This window comes from Oreochromis aureus, linkage group 8 (genome assembly GCF_013358895.1).
Source record: "Oreochromis aureus strain Israel breed Guangdong linkage group 8, ZZ_aureus, whole genome shotgun sequence".
NCBI lineage: Eukaryota > Metazoa > Chordata > Actinopteri > Cichliformes > Cichlidae > Oreochromis > Oreochromis aureus.
Window position 1 is genome coordinate 10,324,238 of NC_052949.1, and position 21,660 is coordinate 10,345,897.

At 41.5% G+C, this 21,660-nt stretch overlaps 2 protein-coding genes across 7 annotated transcripts in view; one reads left to right on the forward strand and one right to left on the reverse strand.

Moving 5' to 3' along the window:
• The window catches only part of LOC116322717 (CDP-diacylglycerol--glycerol-3-phosphate 3-phosphatidyltransferase, mitochondrial), a 46,091-nt gene extending 35,603 nt beyond the window's left edge, over positions 1 to 10,488 (reverse strand). For both annotated transcript variants that reach the window (XM_031742870.2, XM_039616192.1), the window contains exon 1: positions 10,316 to 10,488. In XM_031742870.2, coding sequence (XP_031598730.1) covers positions 10,316 to 10,431 — 116 coding nt within the window. In that variant the 5' untranslated portion in view covers positions 10,432 to 10,488. The remainder of the gene's footprint in view (positions 1 to 10,315) is intronic.
• Positions 7,959 to 16,684, forward strand: socs3b (suppressor of cytokine signaling 3b). Of its 5 annotated transcripts, none has more exons than XM_031742873.2 (3): positions 7,959 to 8,063; positions 13,691 to 14,042; positions 14,154 to 16,684. In XM_031742873.2, exons 2-3 carry the CDS (start codon positions 13,908 to 13,910, stop codon positions 14,709 to 14,711), a joined length of 693 nt encoding a protein of 230 aa, XP_031598733.1. In that variant the 5' UTR covers positions 7,959 to 8,063; positions 13,691 to 13,907; the 3' UTR covers positions 14,712 to 16,684. The 5 variants fall into 5 exon arrangements, with proteins under 5 accessions (XP_031598733.1, XP_039472127.1, XP_031598731.1 ...); XM_039616193.1 differs by lacking the exon at positions 7,959 to 8,063 and adding an exon at positions 10,311 to 10,382; XM_031742871.2 differs by lacking the exon at positions 7,959 to 8,063 and adding an exon at positions 12,253 to 12,896.
• Positions 16,685 to 21,660: the final 4,976 nt, after the last annotated feature.

Consider the following 21,660-nt stretch of genomic DNA (forward strand, 5'->3'; position numbering starts at 1 on the left):
TCCAGGAATGACGGTGAACTTTGAAATCATCATGATGGTTACGCAGCATGTATTTTCCATCAAGCTACAGAATGGTGTCAACATCGAGGTTATAAGATTATTTAACCCAATCTGTATTAAAAGCTTTAAAACTGCTAATCTCAGTGTAATGTTTTGTAGTTTAAAGCAAGTGACTAGTCAATAACACTAGAAAAGTTTTGCCAATCAATTTGCATTCTTCCCTTTAAAAGTGTGTATGAAAATCGAGCTTTAAATTTTGATTTCAAGGAAATCTACTTATTGTGGATGTGCCCCAGATTACTTGTGGAGACTATCACAGGAAGAGAATCATTTTGGTGGTATTGTCTTTTTGTGCCGTCTTTCAGCCACCGGCAGCATCTCAAGTGTCAATGACGTCAGAGCTTTTTACCAGCACACAAACAGACTACAGTAAAACTTCCCATGAATTAGGAATAACCAGGATGTTACACCGGAGACAAGAGAGGACATGGCACTCGATAAATCATTAATTGAAATCTAGCAGAGAATTCTGCAGCAGCACGGATGGCGGTACAAGCATAAGATCCAGGGGAACAAAAGTTTAACAAAAAATCTTATTCTAAGCCAAAGTCAGCAAATTTCTTTTTTTTTTCCAAATCAGGTTTAACTCGTGATATTATACATGGAGTTATTATGTCCCAGTGGCCTTTGAAATAAAGATAATTTACATAACGCTTCAAAATAATTGCTCAATAAGTGCATAAAGTTGTTATGAAGGTGGCTGCTGAGTGGTAAGACTCACTTCTACAAGTAATCCGAGTACGCCCAAGTCCCCATTTATTAGGTACACCAGGTCAAGTCTAATTAAAGAGCACAACAAGTTAAATTTTTAATCCGTTTCAGAGAAGTGTTAAAATCACTTTTCACTGATTTCATCACTTTGGGTCTTTGGGTTCTGTCACGTTACACAGACAGTTATTTCTGTTAGCTCTTTTCACTGCCATAAAATAGGGAGAGGAGATCATAGAAACACCTGTCAGTAAGAAGGACTACTACTTCATTGTTTTAAACTGGGTCACCAATCAGCATTTTATTTTCCAGTGGAGAACTCCCACAATTCTAAACAAGGCCAAAATGTATTTTTTTAAACCACTTAATGTTTTTAAAACATTCTCAGGGCCAAGAAAATTTTTTTTTTTGTAGTGATGGCATCAAAATGTGGAATATATGAACAGAGTAAATACTTAAGTATAATTTGCAGCTTGCCAAAATAAAACACTTTTTGGCTCAAAATCATTTCAGTTGCAGAATCATTTGAAAATAGCACAAAAGGAAACGTATCAATGTCGGTGTTTTTTGGAAATGAGAGCTCATTTTGAAGTTGAAGCCAGCAGCTTGTTTCAAGAAGGTTGGAACAACACACAGGAAAATTTGTGTAATGTCAAAACACACCTGGTGGATCCAGGACTTAACAACGACTGTGCCATACATACTGGTTTGCATTTCATCTCAGCAAAATCCCTTTTCTATACTTTTGCTACTTCATTAGAGTCCAAATTTGCTTCCAGCCAGGCTGGTGAAGGATGAGTTCATTTCACATTTGTTTATTCAATTTAATCAGCTGAGTGCAAATTCCAGTTCAAGGAAATCTGCTTCACCCTCTGAAGTCTTAAACGGGTGCTAGAGTTTTCATTTGGGTCCACTTGGGTCTCAGTGCTGTAAAATTCATCATCTGACTGTGTGGACTTCAAATAAGTGCAGCAGGAATGACTACTCATGTGTGGCATCTTCTGTGTCTGCAATATTTTATAATTTATCATTGGTTATGAGTCAAACCCTCAGCTATCATGATCTGCTTTTTTTTTTTTTTTAATTGTTTTCAAAGATGTGTCAATAAAACAAATGCTTTCTTGAGCAGAGGGACCTTACGGGCACTGCAGTTACCAACTGCGTTACCAACTCTTTTCTAGGTGACTATAGTCCCAGCTGCCTTTAGATCATTCACAAGTTCCTCCCGAGTAGTTCTCTTTCTGGTTCCACACCGTTCTCATTATCACCGAAACTCCACGAGGTGAGATCTTGCGTGGAGCTCGAGACCTAGTGAGCTTGGCAGTTATTCTATGGTTCTTCCATTTGCCAATAATCACACCAACTGTTGTCACCATCTCACCCAGCTGCTTGGCGATGGTCTTCTAGCCCACTCCAGCCTTGTGCACAATCTTGTCCCAGACATCCTTGGAAAGCTCTTTGGTCTTGGCCATGGTGCAGAGTTTTAAATCTGGAGAGATTTATTTCTTCTATGCACCGTTGTCTTTTATTCAGGTAACAAGCTGAGAAGGCTCCCAGCGCGTTACAAGGTGGTTACCTGTATAAAATACACCTGGGAGCCAGAAATCTTCCTCATTGATAGGGGAGCAAATGCTTATTTCCTTCATGGAAATACAAATTCATTTAGAACTTTTTTGAAAAGCATTTTTATGGATTTTTTTGTTATTGTTTTGTGTCTCACTGTTCAATAAACCTACCATTGAAATTATAGACTGAACTTTTTTTTGTTAGTGGGCAAACTTACAAAATCGGCAGGGGTTCAAATAAGTTTTTTCTCCTGACTGTACACTTTGCACTTTATTTACATTTGGTGTTATATTTTATGGATGAATAAAAGTAAGTTAAAAAATTATTGTTATGATGTTTGGCATAACTGAAAGTACATGCAATATCAACCATCTAATCTGGTAAATTAGTAACCGGACTGTCGGACTGTGTATAAGAAATGTTTTTAAAAGGAAGCAGAGTCTTTGAGAGGTACTCAAAGGCCACTCTGTGAAAGCCTGTGTCTAAGAATAGCTCAATTTAAGAACAAATCAGTCAAACATTATGAAACTCCTAACCAAAGCTAAATTTCAGGATTGACTGTAAAGCCCTTTACAACGCTTAGCAGTCTGATTTTTTAAATGAAAAACGAGATTATTATTTTCCTAATGAATCACTGACTGTTGACAAAAATCTGAGAAAACACGTAAAACACGTGCAACATGTCGGATGCTTATCTGACGAAAATACTGAGTATGACGGAAAATAACTCACGGCTGCTCAAATAAGAATTGTATTCAGGAGCACAGATCCGTGGGAAGATGTAACCCTTCATGTGCTTTTTTTTTTTGTCTGCGTCCTACATTCATCCCAACACCGCAGCTCTTTTGTGCTTCCCACACAATCACGCAGTCTGCCAATGCAACCACATTAAAATAAATGCAGGGTGGAGTGTTAACCTTAGGCATGCCTGCAACTCTTACCGGTTAATTGTCAGAAGTCGTTCAGTGGCATTCCTTTACATTGTTTACAACCTTAAATTAACCGGAACACAAATATATAGTCTTGTTTTTTGGTATTTGACCTACAAAAGTAATAAATTAAAGCTACAGAGTCACGTTAAAGTAGCTCAGGTCTTCCTTCTGCTCAGCTAAACTTCTTGGGCAAACACAGAGGAGGGATTTCCTCATTACTTGTGACTGGAGTCTAATCATAAACACACAACAGTGATAAAAACATCAAGAAGGATAACTTCCTCATTTCTACTCATCTTACTCCAGATTATCTCCCTCCTTTTACAGCGGTGCAAATTACGAACACCATCAAACAGAGCACATCAAGCTCAGTGATTCAGCTCTGTTGTGTGACTCAGCTGACAGAAAGCCTTGACAGTTTTCTGTAAGTTGTAAAAAGAATGGTGTGACAGAGGAAATAAAAAGCACACTTTCCAATTAATGTTCCAACAGAGCAATATAAAAATATCAGCTTTTAACTCATGTTAGGGGGACATAAAAGTCTACAAAAATTAAATAAAACAAAGTCAGAGTCGATTTATTTTAAAGGGCAGGCGTAGGAGGGGCATATAAGCACTGCATGTTAGATTCTCTGATGTCTTCTAAATAAAAGAATTACATAAGCCATCTGATGACTATAGCAACGATGGAGTTAACTCCCTTTGATTTAACAGAATTAGAGGCTAGCAATGCAAGGCTTTAGCTGTTGACTTCAATGAACAGAGGAGCTGTTTAGTTCGCCGTGGGTATGCACTGCATCAGATTTGATTTACAGCATGTGACTTAAAAGTCCTTGTAATTTTAAAGGATTTACATCCTCATTCTTATCAACTGACCCACAGCCTGTTCATTCAGCAAACAGGAAATGCTACTTGTTGTCTTTTAGATCTCGTAAGATGTGAATGCAGAACTTGCAGAAGAATCATTAAGAGAGTCCTAGGCTTCAAATACTACAAGGATCAGCCGAAACACTAAACGTACTGAAAGGTGAAGAGGTGAGTAATAATTAAAACTAAGAGCTCTGAGCACTGATGCCACAGATACTAATCCAACTTAGCGTAAATGGGACGTGGTGGAATGACCAGCCACAGTAGACCGTATAAGAGATGGACATAGCCACTATGATGTCACTCATGGGTTTTGGGCTCCATATTTTAAAGCCATAGCCACTGCTATGTTGGTCTAGAGCAGGGGTGTCGAACTCATTTCACATCATGGGCCACATACAGCCCACTTCTTAAGTGGGTTGAACCAGTGAAAATCCCCTTTCTGTCAGCGTAAAGACTATTTAACTACACACATTAGATATAAGAAAAAGAAGTGCGATGTCAATAGCACAGCTCTTTTTTTCTACATGATAAAGAAATGCTGCTGTGGTTAATGAAGATTTTTAAAATTACAGAAAAGGTCCTGGTAGATCATTTTCCAGATTCTCCTATAATTACAAAACTGATTTATTCACAGATATATTTTTATGTGGACCCTTTTAAAAAACAAACAAACAAACAAACAAACCCCCCAGACATTTCTATAGTCAATAGTCAAAAAAGGAACTTTTCTGTCATTTAAATGTTTATCTATTACTTCATTACTTGTAGAATTAACGGCCGTGGGTGACATGTTTATCAGTAAGAAAAGCTGCAAAACTTATGAAAATGCAGTAAAAACTTCAAAATCTATGCTCTCCTTGACATTTTCTAAAGCCGTCCAGTGGGGCAGATTGAAGTCTTTACCGGGCCAAATACGGCCCCCAGGTCTTATGTTTGACACCACTGGTCAAGAGGTTGTAAGATACCAGCAAGCTGAATTCAACAACTTTGACAGTATAGAAGACAGACACAGATTCCAAATCACAACAATGAAGCCAGCACTGAAGTGCTTTGATAAATGCTTAGCCAATGAGCACGCGGTTTCACAGCCAGATCCACCCTTCGCTCGTCACATCCAAGTGAAACTGAAGCACAAATTTATTTACAAAACACACCAACACCATAAACTCGGTGGAGGTCCAGTTGACAGCATGGGTGAAGCTTCTTACTGAAGACGAGGACAAACAGACAGTTGCCTCTGTTGGCACACCTGTCAAAGGCAGTCACATCATCAGCTTTAACACTTGCGATTATCAAAATCGATAAGTCCTGAAATATAAAAAATTAATTCAAATTTAAATGAAATCACTCACAGTACAGTATCAGGTCATAAAAATGCTATTTCATGTTGTATAATTAGGCATGTTAACATGGGAAAATGCCTAATTTGGGGAATGACTCACTTTCGTAAGCACCCGGCTATTAGTGGAACTGCAGTTTTTGCCACTTGACTCCCACATAACCTGTAGGTCCCCAAGAATCCCTAAAAATGTTGCAGACAGATCAGGGTAGTTTTAGGGGCACAACGGTATCTACAAAACAGTGTTAAAATGTCAGCTACCCCGGTTAAACATGCCAAAAGTTTCAAATAATGAAGTTAAAGTATCCCTGTGAATAACAAAGTCTCAAGAAGGCTTCAGAATGCCCTAAGCACTTGTTATTTTCTACTTTTAACGCTGTATTGCACCACAGCGAGAAACATCTCTCAGGTGACCCTAAAAGCATACGTGCTGAAATGGCTCGTTTTAAACAGAGGATAAACTGAGATTCAGCACCTAGACCCAGAGAGGATAAATAGAGATTTTTTTATTTTTTTTATTTTTTTGTAACTGTGAATGAAGTAAAGCCACTCCAGTAGAAGAATAAAAAATGAGCCCATCTATGTTTTGGTTATAATCAGGGGTGCACATAAGTGGTCCGCAGGTGCGCATTCGCTGTCAAAATAAAAGACGCACACCAGATAAGAAGTTGCAACGCGCTATGCACACATAAGATTTTCTGGAGGAGGACAGACATTTGTTTAGAACTCTTAAAGATGTCAAAGAAGCAAGCTCCTTTAAGCAATTACTTTGGTGTTCCTCCACCTCCAAAGAAATGTCAGAAGGAGTCTGAACCGCAAAAGAAGTGCGTATTCTCGGAAAAGTGGTTGCAGGAGGTGAGCTGGCTTCAAACAAATGATGAACACACAGAGATGTGGTGCAGAATATGCCGAGAAAATCCCACTCTAGCGGACAAAAACAGTGCCTTTTATATGTACGCAAACGCATGTTGCAACTTCTTATCTGCTGCGAGTCTTTTATTTTGACAGCGAATGCGCACCTGCGGACCACTTATGTGCACCCCTGGTTATAATGCTAGGGACTTGTTACAGCATGTGTGCACAAAGTCCAAGTTCCAGCATTCATAAAAGAGCCATTCCCAAACTGCTGCCAAGAAAGCTCGGAAGTAATATACTATGGAAAAAAATGCTGCGGATTTCTTTTCAATAGGAGAGCATAATAAATGCATTCAAGTGTATAGACTGGAATGTCCAAATAATTTCGTCTATACACAGCGACCAAGACTTTTTTTTTTTAACCCGTGTGTAAACAAGGGTTATATGCTGGAGGCAATGATGCCGGACCGGTATGTTCGTTTTTAAATTCCACAAACTATTTCCTTCTGGGAAGCAGACACTCGACCCAGGAACTACGGTTCACACAAAAAAGTAATGAGTGTCTACACCAAGTTGTAAACCTTCAGGGGTAAAAAAAATGAAACCAGCAGAGAAGTTCCTCTAATTTTCTAACTTGAGTCACAACAATAAGTTTAAAGCCTGGCACAAAAGATGATTTGGGGGTTTGTAGTTACTCCTTCATATCACTGTACAGCTGTATCATTTTAAGGCTTAAAGTTAAAGGCATGGCTTTGATAGACAGGTGCCCTGTACCACTTAGCTGTTTGCTGGGTACCTGTATCTGTAAGCTGTGGAGTTTAAGCCTGCCAAGCAAGCAGCATCTATAAGTGTACTTATAGATCTGGTGTTTAAATGCACTTACACATTTAATCGAACAGTATAATGTACACAAGAGTGACAAATACGACACGCAATCGTCTTCCCCATGAGGATCCTGCAGATCCAGAGATTTATTCTAAAAACTGTACACAGGCGAGCTGCTCATCTTGGATGCTGCCATCTTTGAGATGGAAAGAAGAATGTCCCCAACTTTTTCAGTCAATGTCTTAAGTCACGAAGATGACAGTCAAGTAATCAGGCTGAATTCTTCACATGGTACAATTTTCTTTTTTATCTTCTTTTGAAACCATCCCTCAAAGATTATTTATAATAGAGCCACTAAGTCAACATGAATGGCTGCTGGGACACCCTAAAACCTGTTTACCTCCCCTACAGGGAATACAGTTGTTTTTAATTTCTCAGCTTTTCCTGTTCTGTCAAGTGAAAAATGACTGAAGTGAAAAGGTCTATTTTCTGAAGTCTAAAGACGACTCAGGCGTGTCACTCCACGTGTTGATTTGAATAGACTCCAACAGCTGCTTGAGTTTAGTTGCAGCTGTGTGCTAGCTGTCACACAACAAGACTGGAGTGAAGGTGGGTGTCAGAAAGGTGTAGTAGTTTAGTCTTAGTGTTAGTCACATGCAACGTTACAAAACAACCACAGCACAGCCAAGACTTGTCTTAGTTGACCTAACACCACTGGTGAAAACAGTGCTTCACCCTCTGTACTAGCGTGTGACGCAAGCACCTACATGCTGCAGAAGGGCGTGTGAGCCGTGGGTTGCCGACCTCTGATCTAGATAGTAACCATGCAGCCGTTACTATCTAGACGGATTTCTCAAGTCCATTCAGCATGATTCATCCACTGCGGCTGAGAGAGAAGTTACAGGAAAAGTAAGTAATCATGTCCACCATCTCATGGATTGCATACTACCTGACACACAGTCTGCAGTATCTGAGACTTTGTGATTTGTTGAGGTGCCATACTGGAGCTCCACAGGGAATTGTGCTGTTTCACATTGCCTTGTACACCTCAGGCTTTTCAGTACAACTCAATGTACTATTTTATTAATAATGGGAGAGAGGAGGAGCACAGAACACTAGGAGATTATTTTGTGGAGTATTCTGGGAGGATTCATCTGCTTCTGAATGTGAATAAAATCACAGACTACTGAAGGATGAGTACAGCTATACAACTCCTGTCTATCCTGAGACAGGATGTTGATGTGGTAGAGGAGTACCTGTGCGCCCGGGTTTCCACATCAATAACAAGCTGAACTGGAAGCCCAACACAGAGGCTCTAAACAAGACGGAGAAGAGCAGCAGTGGTGGGTGGCAAAAAAAAAGAAAAAGACAACATAGTATTGCAATATTCCGTGTGGAAATATTGTGTCAGTACAGGCACACTAGATATACTTATTTTATTAGAGGGCTCGTGTCTTCCACCACCATTCTGCAATAACGTTAGCCAAGGAAACTTAAATGAACTGAACCGAAAAACTATTCAGCAATCGACTGATTGCAACTTGTGGTGACTAATGGTTGCCCAGAGCTTGAGGACGTTGTGCACTCATGATCACTTGCACAGGTCGCCCGATTGGACGCAAATGTCTGCAAACAGTTGCAGTGTGACTTAGACTAACTGCAGTTTTTCTGAGAGATTATTGAAGGTTTATAAACAACTGCCATCTATTTTTCTATTATCAAAAACAGATTGCATGTAATTACCAAGCAGACCCCATTCAATTGCACACTGATAGCAGACTCTCTCATGCCAACATTTATGACAGGTTTTAGTGTTCGTATGCTTTACAATCTTATTTTACAGCAAAAATAACTGAAGCGAGATAACTTTATCTTACTGGATTTTGAGGACATAATTTGCTGTTGAAAATTACAATATATGTTAGTTACAATATACTCAGCATATCAGAAAAAGTTAAAATCAGAATAATATTGTATCATTAGTGAATTATCGTGTTAGTAGCTTATCGTGGGGTGTCTTGTTACTCCCAAATCTAACTAGCTAGTTCTACTTCATCACAAAGCTGAGAGCCTTTAAAGTGTGCTGCTAAATGATGGGCATGCCACATGTCAGAAGCAAATCTTATAACACGTGTTATAAACCTTCTATAATATACTATATCCGTCTGAGAGAGAATCACCCGTTAGATATTAATAACAGTGTATTATTGTTATTATTATTATGTTCACACAAACTATTGTGATCTGGAGGGAGAGCAGGGAACAGCTGGAGGACAGAGTGTCTCGAGAGTTGGAGACAGATGGAAAGGTGAAGATGCAAGGAGTACAGGTGGTAAAGGTGGATGAGTTGGTCAACCATCCAAAGCAAAAGTCAGTGCATGAGACAGGTGCAGCAGGTGGAGACGATTGCCTGGGGTGATTTTTGAGGAGGATAGTAGCAAGAGTGAAAGGGAAGGATTACAAGGTGGTAGTGAGACCTGCTGTGATGTGTGGTTTGGAGACGGTGGCACTGACCCAAACAAAAAGAAGAAGAAGAAGAAGACAAGAGGCCGAGCTGGCACTGACCATGACGGACAAGGTTAGAAATGAGTATATCCGACGGACAGCTCGGATTGAGCATTGTGAAGACAGGGAGACAAAGCTGGGATGGAGGTCGATACTAAAAATAGGGTGAGATGAAGGGAAATGATCCGCTGTGGCGACCCCTAAGGCCGAAAGACTATTATTATTACTACATCATAAGTTCAACTGCTATTTCCAAAACAAAAAAAAAAACACATAAAACAGCTGGTTTCTTATTCATTCCCATGGTGCACTGCGCGTCAGATATGAAAACTTGCCCGTAATGTTAGCTGCTGTTTGCTGAGTCTCGTGAAGTTCATTACTGGATATTAATGCTCTAAATGTGACTCTAACTATGGTTATCTTTTACTGTACACGCGTTATTTTCACTCGAAATAAGTCGAGGTTGGTGGCCAGACATGTTCACGTATACAGGATTTTAAGACTTCGTGAAAAGAGAGGGTCAAAACATTCGTGTCCGATGATGGGTGCATTAGCAAGAGCAACACTAGCAAGGCATGCTAGAAGTGAGAAAAGGCGCTAAGAGAAGTGACACTACAGGGGCAGAAAAAGCGCACTTTTGTCCTCGTCTGTCTTACCCTCCTCGCCGGTCCCGTGCACGGAACAGCCGGTCAGATATCCGGGTAAAAACCCCAGCTATGGCCGGTGAGTACACGGAGTACACCAGCCTCCTCCAGGACATGGGAGCCGCCATTGCTGCAGCACTGCGATTTTGAAAAAACTTTATAGACACGCCTCTCAATTCACAGACACAGACGCTTTCTACACTGTGCAGTACACAAGATTGTAGTGACAGCTTGAACTGTGCCAAGGAAGTTCAGTTCAGTTCAATTCAGTTTTATTTGTATTGCTTCAAAGCACAACAACATTTGCCTGAAGGCGCTTTAAACTGTAAGGTAAAGACCTTACAATAATAAGACCCTACTGTAATAGGTAAGGTGCTTTTCTTTTAATTAAATAAATTAAATATCGCTGGTTTGGGATCTGTTTTTCTGTGATTTTGGGGGTGATTTTAAGTGTCTTTTAATGACCTGCAAATTATTTATGCTCCATTGTTAAATTAACCACCAAGGCACTCTTTAAAAAAGACGTATGTGACCACAGAAAAGCTTAAAAATATATTTCTGGTAACCCATCTTCCTGTTTAGTTACCTGTTAAAGGTGTGCCTTGAAGATTTTCAGTCATGCAATGCATAACGTGCATTGCATAACGTGCATTGCATACAAGTGTTTGTTTCAGCCGACTGATAAATGTGTGTGTATGTGTTTATATTTGGAAGGCTCATAGCACGTGAGAATCATAATTACTGCTGTCTTATAACAACAATACTCGCAGCAGTATGTTTCAGTAGAATGGTATGGAGAACAATGAGGACTGCTATCTAACTTTAGTGCTTTATTGATTCCAAAACACTGTAAATATGAGTTGATATCTTTTATAGCCTTACAGCCTGTGTTTGTTCTTGGATTGTTAATGAAAATATTAGCAAGAAAGAACCGTAATCATAGCATTTGTAATTGATTCTCACTATTTCTATTTTTTCAGAGTAAATTTAAACCTTTTACTCCTCTAAAGTTGCAGATTTGGCTCTTAACTTAAAACGAGTCACTCTTTCAACCTTTCATTACATATAGGGCATTTGCATGGCTCAAGCAACACTGTAGGCTGTTGATCAAGAGCATTTGCAGTAAGTCAGATGTTTCCTGACACGACACAGCGGACTGAGGGACCCCTATCTTTAAACATAAGCCAGTTTGTTGTAGGTCAGACGCTATTTATCCGTCATGCTGTTAAGAAAGAGAAGGGAGAATGCAATGACAGCCCATGTTGATGCTGAATAGCTTGAAAATATCTGACCTTAAGGTAAGGCTTTGTTTATGGAAACTCAGCAGAGAGAGTCGTAACAGCACAAGGAAATAGATATAAACCTTGAAAGTACTTGATTATTTCAGTGAAACACCTAAAAAAAATTCTACCAGTGCTTTTTCCTTAATTTGTGCACGTGTGCTTTTGTATTCTGTGTCTGTCCAAACAGACTACAGCAAATTTAATAAATAGTAGAGTAACATTTAAAACAACAGTTTTAAAATACTTGAGTCTTTATTAAACCTCAGCAGACTAAATATTGAATAGATACTCACCAGTACTTTAATTCACAGCATTATGACAACTTTTCACCGAGATACTAATTTACCAATCTGGGATTACTGAGACCTGATATGTATTAAAACTAAGAATAATATTTGCATATGTTAAGATATTTTTTGTTTGAGACTTTAACACAAGTCTGTGCATTTTATTGGTAATCCTGGCAATCTTCTGCTTCAGTAAAACTAACCCTGCCAAAAAGAAAAAAAAGTAAATAAGATTTTTATTACAATCCTGCTGATTTTCCTTTAGGGAGAAAGAACAAAATGTCTTCTACGGGTGCGAATATGTTTATATAACCTATTTATGGGGGGATGCTGATTTCTACATAGACATCAACACTTGGATGCATTATTTTACATGGAACTGAGTATTTTTAATGCTTTAAAGGCAGATCTGAGTGTTAGATGGATGCAGAAGAAAAGAGGAGTCCTACAGTGCATGCAGAAGCATATTATGGTTAGTTATTATAGCGAGAATATGTGGAGTATGTCTCTAAAACATGAGCCATAGCTGCGGTTTTATATTGTGCCATATGTGGAGCTTTTAACTTTTTCACCTTGTCGAGAAGGGAATCCAGCAGCAGTACCAGGAAACAGCCCGGTAAAGGTCACGCTGATTATTTATTGGCGATCTGCCAAGAGCGGGCGCGAGCCCGCGCGTGTGTTCTTTTGCGTGCGTGAGCGTGCGTTCGTGTGTTTACTGGAAGAACCTCTGAACGGAGGGGGGCGGAGCTTTACGAACATCGGCTTTACTCACTGGAAACAACCTCCAGTAAACCTCCTCCCCTCCCCTCCTCCCCCAACACACACACACGGGGAGTTCTCCGGCAGATACCGCTGCCGACACATTCCTCTGCTCGGTAAGGAAACCCACACGCTCTTTTGGATACTTTTTTATGGATTTTAATGCCTGAGTTAATATTTTTTCAAGCACTACTTTCGGGTAGTTTGCGTATCTTTTCTTTTGGCGACGAGTGGCTGCGGCGCTGGGCTGAGTGTATCCACAAGGTAAGTTAAAACATTTAAAAGCGGTTCATCGTCTTAAAGTAGGCAAAATGACAGAAAACTGGGGTCCGGGGCACTTTAAAGCGCTGTGGTTTTATTTAGCAGTTCGGGCTCTCCTTGAAGATGGTCCTAAAAGTGTTAATGCTCGGGGGGGGGGGGGGTTCGCAGTATCATCAGTAGTGGACCGAGTTTAACGCCAGTGGCTCCGTAGCAGTTCTGCGTCGCTATGGCGCCTGCACTGTCCGGTGAAGCCGACTTCCAATTCCCGTAGAGCCTGCAGGGTATCTCGGGAAACCAGAACCAGACGGGACACCTTTTCAGTCATCGTGAAACCGGAGAACGGGGCCTCCGAGCAGGAATACAGCTATTTAGTAAAGAGAAAGGGAGGGGATTAATAAAAGGGGGAAAAAATCGTGCTGGCTGGACTCTTTCACAGTGACCCCGATTCAGAAATCCCTTGTTGCGGTGCGCCCGATCGAAGACAATTGAAAGCAATCAGGATCCAGTTGCTGTCTGGCTGCACGGTGCAGCAGCACGAGTAAGCAGTGCATTCATTTAAACTAAATATAACCTGCCTGCTCGCTGCCCGCTCCTGCCTTATGCATTTGTTACAGTCGCCATAACTGCATTTTTATGGGGGTAAACTGAGAGCTTCAGTGTGGCACAGTGGCCATTTATTTCTCACTGCCTATGAAGGAGTGTAATTCAAATGAGGCTCTATGACTCTATATTTGCATGCCAAGATGAGGTTATATATAGATGGAAGTGCTTAATCTTTGCTCACTGTCTCCCTCCAGCTGTGTATAGGTGCTCTCTACCAGCCCCTCTCTGGATGCATCAGACTCCTCTTCCCCGGGGCCCTGGACCCGGTGTGTGACCCCGCCATCCTCACCCCGCTCCCCCCCTCGCCTCCCCTCTCGCTCTGCTGCCGACTCTCTTCCACCTGTCCAACCCGCCGCTCCTTTTCTGGGCCCCCTGCCTCTCGATCAGCAGGGAGAGGCAGGGGGCCATGGCATGGCCATGGTAACCTTTGCAGGACACAACCCCGTTGCCATGAGCAGCGTCACCCCTCCAGAGGGCAGGGTTCAGGGGTCGAACTTTACCCCGCATCATTTCAAGCCCTTCAGCTCGCATGAACACTACCAGCAGGTCAGTCACATCTGAGGAGTTAGCTAAACTATTACGTTTTTGTGTGTGGTTTCTTTGGCGTGCTTGGAAATTCACCATGGCTTTTTTTTTTTTTTTTTTTACCTGTTTCAGGTGATGCGTGCACTGCATAAGCTTCAGCAGAGTGGCTTTTACTGGGGAGCTGTCGGAGGCCGGGAAGCCAGCTCCCTGCTACGCTCTCAACCCCCTGGCACTTTCCTGGTCCGTGACTCCTCAGACCACCACCACTTCTTCACACTCTCTGTCCAGACAACTAAGGGAACCAAGAATCTGCGAATCCACAGTGAGGGAGGAGGCTTCTTCCTACAGCCAGACCCCCAAAATACCCAGGAGCTCCCGCAATTTGACTGTGTGCTGAAACTCATAGCGCACTACATGAGGAAGGGGCAGGATACTGAAGGGACCAAGGAAGGGGCGAGTGGGGAAAATCCAGGAGAGACAAAAACAAAGGCACACAATGTTTATCTGATCCACACCGGTGGGGAGAAAATCCCCCTGGAGTTGCGTCGACCCCTCTCGACTTGTCTCTCCAGCCTGCAGCACATGTGCAGGAGGACGCTGAACAATCAGGGCCTGGGAGCGTCTGAGCGGACTGAGCAGCTCCCGGACACACTTAGAGACTACCTGGAGGAGTATGATGCTCCTATATGACTGACAGGAACTGCGAAAGGTTCCACTGCATGGACCAAGTGCCAGGATTACAGCACGGACCAGCTCTCGGTGAATGCGAGATTGTCTGTGCGGACATAAACTGACCAGACTGAGCCTTAAGTCCTAACATGAGGTCAGTTTTCCATGATGAGGAGTGTGATTTGGGTAACCGACGATTACCTCGTCCGTCCTGCCTTGCAAAAAAACAAAAACAAAATAAACAAAAACACTGACCACTCAAGTGAGTGGCAGATGAAGCCCGAGGTCAAAGGTCAACGTTTCCTATGACTGACTGAGACGCAGAGCAGTGCCTCGTAGAAGATTAACCTGACTGGTCGATATTAACGATGACAGCGAAGGCATGATCAATGCACCACCGGTGATATCTTGGTGGGTTTAATGTGCTTCAAAAGAAAGCTGCTGCTGTCTGCGTGACATTTCCAACTGGACAGACAAACGGCAGTGGGTAGAGAGAGTGGATGGAGCGGGGGGTGGGGGTTTCAGAGAAAAGGCAAAGTCCAAACGAGAGGGGCCCTGTACAGAGAACGCACAGGATTTGTTTGTCTGAGTGTGAGCGTGAGTGTGTGTGAGTGTGTTTGTGTTGTGGTGGTGCACACATTTCCATTGCTGCTTCCCGCAAGTGTTGCCTCATAGATGGGGAGTGGGACGGTCATGCACTCTAGCTCCACATATGCAAACACACACCCACACCCTCAAACACAGGTATAGACCACATGAAGGTTTTGTTAGCATGGGAGTTTTGGGGGGAATGGGGGGAGGTAAAAAAAAATCATTACTAAGCATTTTCTTCTCCTATGTGTTCCTTGTTCCTGATCCATAACCATTTGACTGCCCAGCCCCCCCTCCCCCTGCCTTTTTGTTTCAGAGATGCATGTATGCTTTGACAGTGACAGAAAACAGGCCGCTCTTGCCGAGACAAAAGCTTTTTTACCGGGACAAAAGCCCTGGCATGGGACCAAACAAAACAGCAGAATTTATTTTTATCCCGACTGGCTGGAAAAATGTCAGCGACACTGTAAAGCTCCTTGGGGGAATGATGATAATGGTGATGATCCCAAAGATGCGGAGAGGGTGAGGATTTTAAAGCAGAGGGAGGAGTGGGATTGGGAGAAGGAAACTGAAAAGGAGGGGTAGACTTGGGGGAGAAAGGTGGGAGGAGACATACTGGTATACAGCTAAACAAAAACTCTGATAAGAGGAAATGATAGAGCACAACAGGACGCCGCTCCTGTAAATATAACTGCCCCGTGTGAGGGAAAAAAAGATTTTAGCTGAGTCTTATTTCTGTCTTAGATTATCATCTCCGGCTCATTTCTATTTGTTAAAATGCCCCAGTGTGTTTGAATATCTGTCTGCCTTCTCCTGTAACTTCAGAAAGGATTTGTATTTTTTACTTTTTTTGTCTACTTTTCCATCATAACCTCTGGAGGAGGAGAAGTGGACAGTTGGACTTGTCTGAATGTTAAGGATACACTACACTTTTCCCTCAAGTGATTCTTAAAAAAGAAAAGAAAACAGTCTTTTGTAAACCAGAATTCAAAACTTAGATTTGATCAAAAAAAGAAAAAAAAGGAAGTGCTTTTGCTGTTTGACCCGTACCTGTGATCCATATTGGAGTGGCAGCCTTTTGTTTTTTTTCTGTTTGAGCTCACATGGCCACTCGAGGTGAGGGCGGCACACTTTTTTTGGTCAAATCTGGGTCACATCAACACAAACTCTTTTTTTTTTTTTTTTTTACATGTGTTGCACTGGTGGACCACGTGTATGTGAATCATATTGTCTTTTATAAAGACTCTCTCGCAACAGGCTGGCCACTAGTCTGGCAATACAAGCTGTAATACCTGAAATGACAAAACATTACAGAAATAAATGAAAAGGAACGTTGCACATATTTATATTTCTAAAATATTTCAATAATTTATATTAAAAAGCACTATTTTTACAAAAGTCAATGCATTTGCCTTGTGTCTTAATTTACTGTTTTGTTTTGTTTTTCTTCTTTTGAACTTCCACTAATTCAATATTGACTGCACACACTTTTGACTTACTCTAATAAATTGTAAAATGGTTTGTATTCCAGCAATTCCTGGCCTCGCAGCAAGACTATTTACTTACAATTGGGATTTCCTAGTTAAACAAAGCGGTGTTTATTCAGTCGGCACACTTTGAAAAAAGAGTGAGCAGCAGCACAAGGAGGATACACATTCATCACGGGGTTAAAATTGCTCTGATCCACGCTTCTCCGTTTCTTTGCCAGAAGATTGTGGATAAATTCCACAGGGATTGGAAAACGTATAGGGAAGGATGGAAGGAAAGGATGGAGGGAGGGCACAGCTGATGTGCACATGGCACAGTAACAAAGGGTTTCCCAGAAGGAGAGGGTTTAGGTCAACGTCATGCATGCACACTTTGACACAGCAGTCACTGTGTGGAGAGCTCACTTTGGGCTGGACCTAACTGGAAAGGAATGTAGTGGGGTTTTATACATCCTGCCTGAGGGGCTGAAAGAGGATGGTGTCTTCCAGGGAGTGTGTATGGATATGTGTGTTTGAGGTCAAATAGGTGAAAGGGTCCACGTGGAGGAGATTTATGATGGTCTGTGGTTTTTGTTTTTTTAGTGCACAGCTAAAGCGGAGTGTGTGTGTGTGTGTGTGTGTGTGTGTGTGTGTGTGTGTGTGTGTGTGTGTGTGTGTGTGTGTGTGTGTGTGTGTGTGTGTGTGTGTGTGTGTAAGTGGTTGGTCAAGCTAGATTGCGCCTGTTGGTAAAATTAAGCAGGAGGTGAGTTTCTTCATTTCTACCCCCCCCCCCATTTCCCCGAACACACACACACACAGATATGGTTCCCATTCCCTGCATACCTTGTGCTCTGTCTGAGGCTGGCTTCCAGGAAAGAGGCACTTTAATTGAGTTGAGTTTTTACGGCTCTTGCCTGGTGTTAATGTGTGTTTCAGAAGGAGGGAGTGTGTGAGGTAGGGGAGTCCTGAAGAGGAAATAATTGCTTAAAACAAGAAATAAAAGATGCAGAGAGAATATTAAAGTCAGATAAGGAGGACCTGGGAGATTTTCCTGATTTTTTTATGTCATACATATGCTGTAAAAATGATGGATCCTCATTTTAATATGGCCAAAGTTTCTACATTTAAACCTTGTGAGCTAAAATCGAAGGCTTCAGGCTCTTTTCTGCTCTCCTGTTCAAACCTTTTGTTTGAAAGGTGGCTTAAAGGAACTGCAACACAGCCCAGTGTAAGATTAACGAGGATTATTTTGAACTATGAGTCATGCAAAGCGACTCTGGTCAAGTCCAAAAGGATAAAACCAACATTATTTTTCCCTACTTATCTCCTCTCTCCTATGTTCAAGATGAGATTAAGCAGTTATATTTTGATCTCCCTCCTATCCCTTAAAAAATAGAGAGTAACCTCGTCTACCTCACTGGGCCAGCCGCCAGTGCTACACACATCTCTCTGGACTCGAGCCAACCTAAGACCTCTGTGGGAATCACAGGCTAATGTTTAATAACTGTTTTTACAGCTCACCACAGTACAGGTAATTACAATGATTCAAAAACTCGGTTCCTCATTTTTTGCCTTGACACTTCCAGGAAAAAACGCATCCAGGGTTGCTGTTTGGACGCTGGTGTGCGTCTGTGCGCGAGTGCGGATGACACTATTTGTTTATGAGAGGAAAACTGAGTGGGCACTTGGAGAGAAGGATGACGTAGGTTAGGAGACAAACAGAAAATGAGTGAGCCTTCTTCCCAAAATCCAACCAGAACAATCCAGTTTTACACACAACACATTGTTTAAATAAGCCAGCTCAGCTCGCTGTGACTCATCTTATGTTCCCCATAGTTGCCTAGTGAGTGGCGCTGGAATATTTTGCCTGTGCGTCGTGAATCTCACACACTCACAGAAAGTCTTTCCACCGTGATTCATTTTTTTCGGGTTATGACTTGCTGTGTCCAGCTCAACAGTTGTCAACAGTGTCCCCGCCAAACACAACACCCGGCTCTCAAACAACTGAGCTCCATTTGGAGAACCCCCCCGACCCCACTCATACCAACGTTTCGGGCACCGCCTCTCATAACTTTAATGCTGTGTTTTAATGCAGCATAAGGAAGTGAGAAGCAAGTTGAGCAATAAGAGGAATGCTTTTCAAAATGTAAGACAGTTTTCACTCCTGGAGCCTGATCAAAATTGAATTGTGCTATCTGCAGCTTCTTTTGTGTTTTATGTCATTTTTGCACTCTTGCCAAAGTCAGCCACAACACGCATAGAAGGAGGAAAGAATATTAAAAGGTTAGGACTGTACTCTACAACTAGCAAGTCACAACCATCTTCCAGGAAAGGCCCCTTGGATTGCTGATTATTTCTTCCAGTAAAGCTTTTTCTTGCCTGATCGGTGCTTATAGGAAAGGCGTTGGGGTTGGCCCATCAGTTCGAGTATTGTCACAGCCGCTTCTGATAAAGCCAGACCAGCTTCCAGGAAACCAGAGATTTACCCTCCAGCATTCCATCATTCCTTCACCATCAGTGCACACAGACAGAGATGGAGAGAAGCAGAGGGAGCAGAAGGGGTATAACAGCGATGCGGATCAATAAAAACCATATGGGGACGCCTACATGCAGTTAAATGCACGAGTGCATGTATGTGTTTTGTTTGTGTGTGCACAAAGCGCCTTCACGTGTACTCACTGACAGTGACGCATCACAAACACATCCAAACAAACACAATATTCCTCTAAGCTTACTACCAATCATCCGTGCTGTACAGTTACGCTCTCTGCAGCACTCAAAACTCCTGATCTTTACTTTCGCATAAATCATCACTTATCACCCTGGAAAGCCTGGGTGTGCCTCTGACTGACTGGAAATACTCATAAGGCCAACTGAGATTACCTCAAAGTAACTAAACTGTTTGTAAAAGGCATGTTGTATCAGGCACATTGTTTAACTTGTGCTTCCCCCCCCCTCTCTCTCTTCATTCACAGCTGCACAAGCGTACCGGCAGAGAAGCTCAGATGCCAAATGGCTTACTGTAACAGCGTGGACTTGGACCAAACCCTCTAACACTCTCAGGTGTCACCGTGTCCCTTCAGCCAGCAAACAGGACTGCACAGTATTTGAACTTCAGACTGTAGCAGACACGCACATGAGTTCAAACATTACCATATGCACATACATATGTGGTGAGTAAGGGGTTTTTTAGGCCACGAATGAATGGCAACGCCTGTAAACTACCTACAAACTCGCTGCAGTGCTCAATAAAATAACAGTCCAGCATTTGCAGTTTAACTGGAAGTAACATGTTAAAGGGAAGAGCAGAATTCTTTTTTTGTGTGAGTCAAATAAAAGCCTCGTGTTTTCATTAAGATCTGCCGACACAAGAAAGCCAAAGACACAAACGTCAAAAGGAAATACAAACAAAGAAAAGCAAGCATGCAAAAAGGAAGGAAGATTTTAAGAAATGATTAAGAAGAAGGAAACATTTCTGACAAAGAAAGCTCCAACTATGAGGCTTTTCTAAATAATCTATCAAAGCCTTCTTCTGCAGTGGAACATGTGACAGCCTTGTTAGTCAGCAGTTCCTTATTTACACATCGGTTATCGAGCAACATTATCAGTAATTTGTTTTAGTTAAGGCCACTTCTAGCTTGTGTTTTTGGTCTTTACAAAATTTAGAAAGAAGTGATGCAGCTCTTTCTTTTTCCTCCTAACAATCATTTTTATTTAAAGAAATACTTTAAAAAACTTTCATTAAAAAGTCCAAGTTTAAGGACAATGATGCATTTGTTTTCCTATTAGTGTAGTAGAGCCTCTGTACATGGTCACAATGGATTTTAAATCAAATAGTCAAGGTGTAATTGAAGATTTTAGCTTTTTATAGATAGCCTCCCGTTTTTAGAGGCTCAAAATTAACTGAATATCTGCCTGACGACCAGTTTCATGGTCAGGTAAGTCCTGTTTGCTTTATTTCCATAAAATAAGTGTTGAACAACGTCTCTCAATATGACGTCCAAATAGATGTCAAAAAAGCTGAAAAAAAACTAAATGAACATATCAGAAAGGTATTAAAAAAGTTTAGGAGTGGTTAAATCAGTAATTTAACCATTTACTTTGGTAGATCCTTAAAACGAGTGAATGCACTGACCAGCTCAGTGACATCAAAAGGCCTGAATAGACGAAAGAAACTACAGTGGATGATCACAGAATTATTTCCATGGTTAACAAAAATACCTTCACAACACCGAGTCAAGAACACTCTGGAGGTTCTTGGTTCTTCTTGAGGAAGCAGGCGTTGAAGTCTACAATCAGAAGAAGCTTTCCTGAATGTAAACCCAGAGAGTTTACAACAAGGTGCAAACCACTGGGTACATTTAAAAACCAGAAGGTCAGATTAGACTTTTCCAGGAAACATCTAAAAGAGCCCGCACTGCTCTGAAAACAATTTTCTGAAAGCAAGATGAACTTGTTACAGATTGATGGGAAGAGAAAATTATGAAAGAGGAAACAAATAGATTATGATCTGAAGCATACCACATCATCAGTCAAACATGGTGGAGGCAGTGTTATAGTACAGGTGTGTATGGCTGGAATGAATGGAATCAGTAATCAAGTCATACAGGGGGTAAAGTTTCATCTACATTTTTTTCTCCTGTCTTGGTTAGTTTTCCTTTCTTTGTGGTTGTACACCTCCCCCTCACCCATGTTGTTCCTTAAACCTGTTTACAATTACCCAATAACCTTCGCCTGTACAGATACATCCTGCCATACACTCCTCAGTTACCAGTTTGTTTTGTATTTCTTGCATTTCAAGCATTAAAGGTGAGCATTACAGTTACTTGGATTCCTCATGTTTTCTCATGGTGTTATTATTGATCTCCTTGTATGTGTGACTTTTTTGAGTTGTACTTAGATTTTTGCCTTAA